Here is an 11,446-nt window from a genome sequence, read left to right as displayed (position 1 = left end):
ATGGAGTTAATACTAATAATAGGCTTTTTCATAGATATCACAAAGCTGAGATGCAGTTTTTTTTCTTGAAATATACATAACTTCGTAGCATATTTACATGTGTTGCCTTGCCGCCCTTGCATTCTTTCATTTTTCACTATGTGGTCCTGGCTGGAAAAAGTTTGGACACCCCTGGTCTATGGGTTTTAGAAGTATTGAATCGATACTAGCGCGTTAAGATCGTCTATGTTTACGTCCACAAATATCTCAGTGTGTGATACAAAGTATCAATAATAATAGCCCTGTGTTAGTTGGTCTGGATCGATACCAAAAATGTCAGTATCGCCCACTCCCTTTGGGCGGTAATAAAACATTTTAAGCTACACCTCATCGTGACAGGAGATGGAGCCCCGCCCCGCTGGAGATCCCTTAAAGGGCCAGTACACCCTAATAATTGCATTTTCAATAACTCGAATCTGTCTTGTGGATATACTGAATGGATTGAACACAAAAATAAGCTATCGTGCGTTTTGACTAGAGATAGGCAAATAAGAAAAGGAGTGGTGGCGTACAGCGAAGGGTGTCACTGACGAGTGCATCGGCCGTTTTACCGCAGTGCATCTGCAGGATCCTCTGAACTGAGAGGTACTGTGGCGCAGCAACCTCACTGGAAATCAAGCACAGGACGGATCTATTGTTTGTTTTTTGCTCAACGGATTTTATGGATTCGGTCGCGCACCTGCAGTTTAATCAGCAATGCCAGCGCGAACGAAGATTGTTTCCAACGAGCAAGGGGTCATTAGATAGCTGAAATCCAAGGTTTTCCAAGAGGAGGACATCACATATCCCTCCCCGGAGAAGGCCTCCAAACTGAGAACAGTAGGCTCGGATTAAGTGCATAAATATCTTATTTAGTTTTGCGGTCAATACTGGTAGCAACAGAGGTAGCAATTTGAATTTTAATGAGCATGCAAATGAACACAATATGCACTTGCATGTGCGTGTAATGTCGAGTCAGACGTTGGCATGTTGCACGTATGAGTCCATTTGACATCCCCATTGAGATTTAGAGATAAGTGCGTGTGTTCCGAGGCAGGTTTGACGATGTCTCCGTGCATCTCTTATTAAAAACCTCAGGGAAAACATAATCTAATCTCAGGGTGAATATCCGGGGAACACTGTGAGTCATCACTTCAACTGGAATGTTGGAATGACAAAAAGCAGAGAGTCCATCAATTAAAAGTGTACATTCAGCACAGATACATTTGTCTCCAGCAATAATTTGTGGCAATAAATACTATAACCAGCAGTAAACTGTTGGTTTGAGCCAAAGAAGTAAAACAGCAACACTAAGGGAGGCCTGTACATTTTGCACATTACAATGCATGCGTAGCTGCTAGTTGATTTATTCATGATTTTAGTCTGCACTTTAGTGGACTTCAGCTTTTAAAATTTGCAGTGTTCTTAAGATAAAAGCATCATATATATTCAATCAATAACTATCACAAGTAGATTAGGCGTTTAAAAGTACTGTAGGAACCTTTTGAGGCCCATCATCCAATATATTGCTGCAACCAGTGACATGACGGCAATTCATATCCTACTCATTTTCCTCTCCAGCGCATTGTTTGGTAAGTTTCTCTCAAGCCTTATACGTCGTTGCAAAGCTGCAATGTCAGTTTGAATGAAGGTGTGTGATTGTAATACGCAAACAGTGCACCGGTGTCACGGGGCGTGCGCAGAGGTGGACTCGGACACAGAGGCGGTGGCGGGCAAAGGCTTCAAACTGGGCTGCATCTCCTGCAAGAGGAGGAGTGAAGTCAAAGCCGCCGCCACTGTTGAATGGTACTTCCAGGCCGAAGGAGAGGTCGACTTTGTGCAGGTGAGCGAACAGCCGCCGCTGTTGAGGTGTGTTCATCAATCGAGGCCTATTGGTGTGCGACATGTCCACACGGTTAGAAATATGATAGTGCTCGGATGTGAGGTCGTTCAGTCAATATCTCCTGACGCACAGCTGTGTTGACCTTGTGTGTGCTTTTCTATTTGCTGTTGGAGTGCATGCTGGGAAAACACGCCCTCGCTACACTTTATTAGTTACGGTCTAATAAGATCTACGTTGTAGTTTGCAAGTGTATTGAACTGCAGCGGAGTATCCACCTTATTCAGCAACAAAACATTAGAAGCACTTCTTCGGAGTCCTTCCGTTTTCAATCCAACTTGCAGCTAAAACGGAACTCGCCACGAGCTTCACACAATGGAAATAAACGGCAGGCGGAACACGACACATAACACTAACCGCAGTCACGGTGTCAGTCACAGTCAAACTTGGCACCAACAGATAATACTTCAACTGCTAATACTACGTGGAACGACAAGCAACAACTTTTGTAACATTAAAGACACGAATAGGCAGGAAAACCAGTCAGCATCTGGTGTGACCACCGTTTGCCTCAATCCAGAGGTGATGTGAGGCGGGTAGATTACGAGTCATGAATGATGAAAGCTCACTAACACAGATTTAGATATATTTGGAAACTATATTTGAGAGAGAAAGGCCCTTTTGTGGAACATTTTGTTGAATGTAAGAGGATTTGGATTTAGCTTTGTGGTGGCCTGTGCCGATGAGAGATATTTCATGACGTAGCCTTATACTCCTCGGCGGGGGCTGAGCTCGCGACTTGCGGTTCTCTACCGAAACGCGAGGGGCAGTGTTTTCCGTAGAGCCTCGGTTCCCAAAGTGGGGCACCTAGGCCGGTTGTCATTGGGGGTACGTGAATAAAAATGAAAAACAATTAGCGCCTAACGCTCACAATTACGAGCGCACCTGAACGCCTCGTAGCACAGAGCTCATCTTCGCAGCAGAAAGAAGGAAGGAGACACGGCACGAAGTTCTTCATTGCTATGTGTGAGTTATATGAATAAGTAAGTTTGATGATTATGTCGTGTAATAAGCGTGTTTAATCTTGAAGGTTTAACTTATATTGGCGTTCCAAGCCCCCGCACTGTGAAAGCCTGTCAACGTAACGTGCGTGTCGGGTTGAGAGAGTGGAGATTTCCCCGTAAATGAGGTTGTATCGCTGCTTGTATGTATTTTTGTACTTTAGATACTGCTTTATCATGTTGGTTCAACTTTCCCTTTCAATTTGGTACGAAAGGGAAGCTCTGGTTCAACCCATTCAAAGGGATCCGGCTGAAATAAAGGTTATGTAGGACGCATACCTCGATACTTTATTCATCTCCAAGAGAAATTCATATCTTATCTATCTATCAGTGCTCATGTGAAACTTTTAGCAAAATTTGAGCATGCACAATACAAACTTTTGAACCAGAATGACTTACGATAAAAGAATGAATCGTGTTTAATATTTCAGTATAACAAAATGTGAAAATGGTTTGTTTTTGAAGTGTTCAGCAGTAGGGGGCACATGGCTTCAAGTCAAATGTCTGAAGGGGTACGCAATTGTAAAAAAGTTTTGGAACCACGGCCTCGGAGTGAAAAACCGCAACTATCGTTGACTGGCTATTTTGCGTCCCGTGTCGTAGTAGTAGTAGTGAGAAATGGCGACTCCCTTGGGTGATGCCAGAAGGCGCAGCAGCTTAAGAAGAATAAAGACCACATGGTTTGAAGAAGGTGTTCTTAAATTCTTCAAGCCGTGTGAGGATACAGCCTGAATTGAGCGGAAAACGGAAAATTTGTGCCACATAAAACATTTGCACTTGCTAGTGTAGTACGGTATGTGCGTTTAAAACGTCAATATCCCCGTGTTGTCAGATCTACACCTACAACGAGGGCGGAGCCTCCATTGAAAATGAGCATTTCGTGGACCGCCTGGATTGGAACGGGAGCAAGACGAGCAACGACATCCAGGATGCATCCATATATCTGCTCAACGTCACCTTCAATGATTCGGGCACGTACCGCTGCTTCTTCAACCGCATCCTCTCCTTCGAGAACTATGAGTACACCACAGTCATCAGCAAAGTGGTCCGCCTCACTGTGGTGGCCAAAGGTATGACGCAATCAACTGTGCATTTGGCATGCACTAATCCCTCGCCTCTGCGCTTCGAATTTCACGGCTTCACTTTATCATGTTTTTTCAAAAATATCTTATTTCATGAATCACGCTGTTTTGTGGTTAAATACGGCCTATTGTTAGTCAAAAAATGTGCATATTTAAGCAACTTGTACGTATTTTTGCCTAAATTGAGCATTTGCAAGCATAAAAATAGCTAAATTAACTAAAATACAAATTTAAGGCATTCAGAAAAACAGTGAAAAGATTTTGTGATGATGTGTAGTATTCTGCACTTGTCACCAGGTGTCAGTAGTGTTACTATAGTGTTTGGTGAGACACACAAGCCCCAGACTTTATCGCTGCAACAACAGGCTTTCATTGCATTGAATCATCTCACAACAGTATTCACACAATATTCCCTAATAAGCCATGCCAGCTCGCCTCACGTCACTTCCTGTCTGCTTCCCCACTCAGCTTCCTTAGCACTGACACACATTTACAGCACAAGACTACATTGACTCTATTGGGGAATACAAGTGTAAAGGTGACGATAGAGGTTTTATTTCATGTCTAGAGGGCTCCAACAATGTTGTTAAGCGTATTAAGAGGGTCGTAAACGGGTTTTATATGCTCTAACTATGAAAATATTTGATTTATAAATGAGGAATCGTACTTTGCGGAAGTTTATCACAGTTTAGAACCAATTAAGCGCGATAAATGAGGGATTGCTGTATAGGATTTTTGGTATAGTTCTCCCATTGTAGTGTATAATATCTCAGTAGTCGGTGTGTTCTCATGCAGAAATGGACACTGCGATGTGATGTACTAATAAAACTGTTACAAAAGCTCAAGTAGAGCGATGGAGCTTATGGAGCTTTCGATATTTATCGGATGGAGTGTTGCATTTTCAGAAAGGTATTAAGAGAATGTGAAGTCAGCATCACTGCAGGATTGCTGACCGCGTCTTTTTGCCCTTTTTAAACCACATCACACAGTGCAAAGTTCCGGAAAGAATAGCTTGCAGATGTAACAAGTAATGCTGTAATGATGAGATTTGTTGAGGTATTAAATGTGTCTTATTGGATTTAAAGCAGCATTTAGCTTCAGATGACTCACCATTCTTCAAATATGAAATAAATGAGTCTTGATTTACCATCAAATGTCAATGAATTCATTAACTCATGGCCAAACGCTACTTCCAGTGTCGGCGTAACCTTTTGTGTCTCCCTGTGCACAGCCACCAGAGGCACTGCTTCCATTGTGTCCGAAGTCATGATGTACGTGTCCATCATCGGCCTGCAGGTGTGGCTCCTCATCGAGATGATTTACTGCTACAGAAAAATAGCAGCAGCCGGGGAAGAGGCGCTAAGAGAAGCCGCGTATGTATATATATATATATTGCATCACAGCTAGCGACATCTGCTGTTTGATGGTTATAAAATCTACAACAGGGAAAAAATTGTATTATTCTGGGAAAATATCTGGCAGAATATGTAAGGAAATCATTTTGTGTTGAACTGTGGGAAATATTACTTGATCAAACCTTAAGCCACATCTACATTTTGGTGCATTTTTAATTTCCCCCCCCCATCCAAACAGACGCAAAGATCACCTCCTTGGCAGAGGTAACTACTCCGCTATAATGTGGTCCGTTTCACTGTATTTTCTTTTTTTCCTTCCAGGAATGCTGAATATTTAGCGATTGCCTCGGAAAGTAAAGATAACTGTGCAGGGGTGCAGGTTGGAGAATAGCAAAGGTAAGTGCAATGACACGTGAGCGTGTCACACCAATGTATATATTTTGCCATTATGTCACAGACATTGTGTGACTTATAGAAGGTTGGATATATACTTTAAATATTAATTATAAATACGAATTCTATGAATAAAATGTGAGTTTTTACACTTAATTGAGAAAATTTTGTATTTTTTCAATCAATAATAATAGCTTTCTATTGTATAATTGTAAATATATACACATATTTATGTATTGGTTTGTTGTATTTGAATTAATTTAATAGGTAAAATCATTTTTGGCAATCAAACACGTGGCTTCACTTGAATTTAAAGTTTAAATTATAATTTTCTATTAAATTGCATTTTTTTTACAGTATTTAAACAAATATTTAATGTATTGATTGTTGATTTAAAAAAATACATAACTGAAATTCATTTTTATTAAGGATAGTAAAAATGAATTTCACTTTGATTTAATTTTAATTTGTCAGTCTTTGGCCTCTGGAGAAGACGAACCACTACGCTTACTTAACCCCTGTTATGATTTCAAAAAATTGTAAATAAATGTAATGGTATTTATGAAATTCTATATAACAGTTGATAAATAATGAAAATGTGATTGCCGTAATCACTGATTGTGTCCCATCATGTAAAAAGAAAGAATGTAAAAATGCTGTTTTAGTGCATCTAGTCCTTTTTAAATGTGAATCTGTATTCATTTTAAAAGCTTGACTGTTTATAGTTGGGGGGTTTTTTTTAGAAATAGTGTGATGAAATCGAGTAACATTCTGTTTCTACCACCAGGCTTCCATTATGGACTGAAAACATCCCTCCTACACATCCTGCTAACTGCATGAAAACAACTTGTGTGGCGGGAGGGGGGCCAGACTCCATCTTCATCTCAAGTCTTCTGTTTTATCTTCCCCTTTCCTTGACAAAGACCTCAAATGCATACGAAGCACAGAGAGAGACAGCATGGTACCAGCACTGTAAATAGTTTGCTACGCACACAAGCAAAGCATGTACTGCACTAGTGTAAAAACCCCCATTATGCATCAATGAGCCACATTGTTAAAAGCATCCACTGTAGTCACGGTAAGGTATTATGTCCACATACTGTACATTTATATGAGATATACTGCGGGAGCCCGTGGCACTCTTGAGGTTGATTGTGAAAGAAAGCTTTTTACTAACTCGCCACGACCTAATGTATGATAAAATTAAATACCCAATAAGTATGTTATTTATAAATAAAATAGAATGTGGTGAACTCTGATAGACTGTCTTTCCAGTTGAATTACTGGTACATTCAGTGAAACATTAAATGTACTAATAAAAAAAAAAGGACAAATCTCATGTTTTGGTTGTTTTCTGTGGATGGTAAACAATGATTGTGCTTAATACAGTATGGTTTTAAAGAAATTCTACCAATTGGGACTACTTAAAGTTTTATTTTCTGAAGGAACCACCAAGTTTACACACCAGGAAATAACTTTGGCAACACAAACCTCTCAGCAAATCTTAGAATTTTAACACACAATCCGTTCCAGGGTACTGGGGTAGGTTGAGCTGGTACTTCTTCTCCAGGCCGGGTGGCACAAAGCGTCCCCCCAGGAAGTGATGGCGTCCTTTGAACAAAGTGGCAGAGTTTTTGGGAGCGGTCAGCGAGATGAGCGTGTCAGGCTGGAGGCCGTCGACGCTCCCCTGCTCTACATCCCAACCTTGAAAGAAACACAACAGGGTAACAGACAGACACAAGTCACCGTCATTTTCTTTTGTTTTGTCCGTACAGTGCGGAGATGCTGCATCGTAGAGGTGAACGATACCACACATTTTAACTGCAAAGTATCGATATCATACGGTAGTATTGATTTTATTTTTAGAATATGCTGAAGGCCAATTAAAAAATGAGCAGTGGGCTGGAACTGGCCCCCCGGTGCCGCACTTTGGACACCCCTTACGTAGCATATGATTATATAAAAAAAAAAAAAAAAGCAATCCATACAATTCTTCAAGTAAAAGGTGTGGACCTACCTGAGGGGATGTCAATGCTGGCAATGGGGACGGTGGTCTTCTTCAGGATATCTATGATAGAACCAAAAGGCTCTCTCACAGCCCCCTTAAAGCTGAAGCCGAAGATGGCGTCAATCACCAGGTTGAAGGCCTCCTCAATCACCGGGGCCTGAAAGAACAATCAAATAGTTCAGCTATGTCACCCAAACAGCGTCTATTATCAATGCACGTGTGTCAAAATGAAAAGCCAACCATTTACACTTTTTCATGAATATTTGTACATTATTCTTGTAAAATTACTGCAGATTTTTTTCCATTTTTGCTGTTTTTGTTTACATTATATTATATTTTATATTTTTAGAATGTGCCACGGGCCAATAAACAGCAGTGGGCCACAAATGCACCCTGGTCGCACTTTGGACACCCCTGATCTAATTACTTACCGTTACCATTACCAAATATCAATTATTACAGCGGTAAATTCTAAATTCACACATGCTACACCGTGCAGCGCTTAGAAGTTAATACAATCTGAAGTGACAGTTGTCAGCGCTCAACAAAATGTACTTTGGAGCAGATAAAAGCTCCTCCATGAATCAAACACAAACCTCAGGCATCTCAGTGAGAAAGGGGATCTCCATTTTCTGGCACTGAGTGGTCAGACCATGAAACAGCGGTTTGTTGGGCTGCTTTGGGTATAGGATGGAGGGCTCATAACCCTAGGAGAAGATAGAAAATTCATGCGGGGAAACATCCCATTTGAGTTGAAAAGACGGCTCCCACTACTTACAAAAAGTTTAAGATGTCTGGCACAGACCAAACCGTCGCCTCCGTTGTTGCCTGGTCCACATATCACCAGCACTGTGGGCTTGGGCTTCACCAAGGAACTCAAAGGATATGCCTTTGTGAAACAAGATATGAAAAACTCTTACATTCATCATTTTAAAGAAGCCATCCTGCTTGACATCTCACCCTTGTGATTGCTGTAGCACAGCTGAGGCCAGCAAGCTCCATCAGCTGGTCCACGCTGAAGCCATACTCGCTGAAGAGCTCCTCATCAATGTGCTGGGCCTCCTCCTGTCTGCACATCTACAAGTCATGCCACAACCTGGACACGCTTGCTGTGAGGGCTTTTTGAGAAACATACCCAAGGTATTTGATGCTGTGGGCCATGGTGGACGCTGGTCTGATAGTGTAACAGTCTTTCTGGGGGTGGTTAGCGGATGGAGATAGAGGACATTTCTCGGTTTGCGCAAAGACTGCTGCGGCCCGAGAGGTCACAAGGAAGCCGATGCCAAACAGAGTCCGCACACTCAGCATTCAGATGGTCCTGCAACAGAACACATGCACACCAATCCATCCTGATTTCACTAAATTTGTCATAAAATATCACATCAATCTTGAAAATGATTCATTTCTTTTGGAGATGAAATTCTCCTCAACCTACCAAAGGTCATAAGGGCCACTTTAGAAAATTAACTAAGCCGATTTCACCTCCCCTTATGTGTTTGTTAATCTCCAGTTATGAGAAGGAACGAAGACTCACACACTGGTATTAGATTTACTACACGTATTGAAAAATAAGTCAGACAGAATAATTTCATTTTTCGGATATCCGGGTTAGCTGTCTCTGCTAATGTCCTCCTGTGGCTTCCTGACCAGAAGGAGAGAGAGTCTGCCTCGATCGCTAGTCCCCTCTGCCTTTTTATAATTGTTTTCCTCAGACCGGTGTCTCCCAAGATAACCGTCTCCCGGATTCTTTGACGAAGCTTGTGTGACGCCAGCAAGTGATAGTCGGAGCTTTCGCCGACTCGTTGACACTTTTCTTGCACAAACAGCACATACTTCTCCCCGTCTGTCTAAAGGCCTACTTTTTGTAACCATATCTGGCTGCTGGTCCCGGCTGGCCTTCGCTGATTGTACCATATGTATGAGCTTGCACTATTCCTGCTTGACCTTTAAATTACTTAAACAGTTAATCTACTCAGCTAATTGTTTAATGAAGAATTATTTCTATAAAATACTTGTAATCACTCACTCAAGGCACTTAGTTAATAAATCAAATAATAAAACAGTTTCTCTAAAATCTACGTGTAATAAATATCTACTCACTCAGCTAACAAGTTAATAAAACAATATTATCCAACTTTTCTCAGGGACATCTAAGATGTGAGTAAATGACATTTAAAAAGTATTATTCAAATGGATTTTGGTCATTAATGAACCTCAAATAAATATATAATAACTGTGTCAATGCTTCACAGCAAATCATCACACACAAAATAAGGTTTAGGTGACCAATTTATATAATCAGGAGGAGGGTGCGTGCTGTCAGTAACTTGCTAACAGGCATAGCTTGAATCAAACCTTCCACAGACAACCGGAAATAAGTAAAGATGAGTAAGACTCACCCAAGGTGAGTAGGATTCTTCCTTCTGCGTGCAAGTTTTGCATTAAATGCCATGCAATAACACGACTTACAAATCGACAACACGCAGAAAAGCATTGAGGAAGCAGTCCACAGAAATGGCCTACTTCCGGGTGGAAGTGGGAAAAAGCATCAGCTTTACCTTCAAAATAAAAGGTCTGTCGCGTAACGTTAAAACTGTTTGAAACGGGGAATATTTGTAACAAATAAACAAAAAATTCACTCCGGATCTTTACGGAGCCACATTCATAATACATATTAAATATATAAAATCTTCCCAAAAGTGGCACAAAATTAAACATGCAAACAAAATGTCCAAAGCCAAAATGGGTTGATTCATAGTATTTTGATACAGTCATGCCGATTCTTCTGTCTTGTATTTAACTATTTACCATGTATTTACAGTTATAATTCATCACTGAATGACGTTCCAAACAATGATCACTAGTACAAAGACAAATTAGATCAATTTCTGAAAAGGTGATTTATTTCAAAGAAAATACACAAGAAAAATTGAGGCGGTTTTACTGAGAAAATGAGTGAAACCCTGATAATGTGAATAAGCATCATTGTATTCGTCCTGTTTCCAGCATTTCATATTTGTGGAAAAAGAGTGTCTAAAGAGCAGTGTTAAGGTGTCCAACTACTTCGTATTTAATGTAAGGTGGTTGGCACACATTTATATGGAAGCCCGTTTCAGCCACTGAAAGAAAAAAAAATCCCACTATTACGTCATAATTATGAGATTAAAAGTCGAAATGAGATAAAAAATTCCTAATTATGAGATAACAAGTTTATAATGAGGTACTAACTGTGCATGTGCCGAGTGCCATGTGACAAAGGCTCCGGTGAAGAACTTTTTCCCTCATAATGTCGACTTTTTATCCCACAATTATGACTTTATCTTTTTGTAATATTACCTTTGCCCAAGGCCAACGGTCACATGAGTGCCCCCTTCTCGAAGCTGTCTCAGGCAACGCCCTTTGACACGTATGACACGATGACACGTGATATTACGACGTTATTCTCGTAAATGTACGACTTTTTTCTTGTAATTTATGACTTTTTTTCTTGTAAATTTACGACTTTATTCCCGTTAATTCACGACTTTACTCTTGAGATCTCAGATTTTTTTTTTCCCAATGCGGCCTTAATACTCCGTCGTACTTATCTCATAATTGTGACTTTTTATCTCCTAATTATGATGTTCTTATCTCATAATTATGACTTTGTATCTTATCATTTGGACTTGTTATCTCATAATTATGGCTTT

The 11,446-nt window shown here is 40.5% G+C and overlaps 2 protein-coding genes across 2 annotated transcripts; one reads left to right on the top strand and one right to left on the bottom strand.

Annotated features, from left to right (window-relative positions):
* Nucleotides 1–365: 365 nt before the first annotated feature.
* Nucleotides 366–7,088, top strand: scn1bb (sodium channel, voltage-gated, type I, beta b). The gene is made up of 6 exons (XM_054764730.1): nt 366–1,610; nt 1,695–1,861; nt 3,752–3,989; nt 5,233–5,374; nt 5,678–5,752; nt 6,537–7,088. The coding sequence occupies exons 1-5, from the start codon at nt 1,562–1,564 to the stop codon at nt 5,745–5,747; spliced, it is 666 nt and encodes a 221-aa protein (XP_054620705.1). The 5' UTR covers nt 366–1,561; the 3' UTR covers nt 5,748–5,752; nt 6,537–7,088.
* Nucleotides 7,089–7,163: 75 nt separating this feature from the next.
* Nucleotides 7,164–10,296, bottom strand: naxe (NAD(P)HX epimerase). The gene is made up of 7 exons (XM_054764729.1): nt 10,157–10,296; nt 8,893–9,075; nt 8,718–8,826; nt 8,536–8,646; nt 8,354–8,464; nt 7,767–7,914; nt 7,164–7,453 (listed from the first exon to the last, which is right to left on the bottom strand). Exons 2-7 carry the CDS (start codon nt 9,063–9,065, stop codon nt 7,254–7,256), a joined length of 852 nt encoding a protein of 283 aa, XP_054620704.1. The 5' UTR covers nt 9,066–9,075; nt 10,157–10,296; the 3' UTR covers nt 7,164–7,253.
* Nucleotides 10,297–11,446: the final 1,150 nt, after the last annotated feature.

This window comes from Dunckerocampus dactyliophorus, chromosome 20 (genome assembly GCF_027744805.1).
Source record: "Dunckerocampus dactyliophorus isolate RoL2022-P2 chromosome 20, RoL_Ddac_1.1, whole genome shotgun sequence".
NCBI classification, from domain to species: Eukaryota; Metazoa; Chordata; class Actinopteri; order Syngnathiformes; family Syngnathidae; genus Dunckerocampus; species Dunckerocampus dactyliophorus.
The sequence above is the reverse complement of the archived record's forward strand: the minus strand, read 5'-3'. Positions and strand labels throughout refer to the sequence as shown.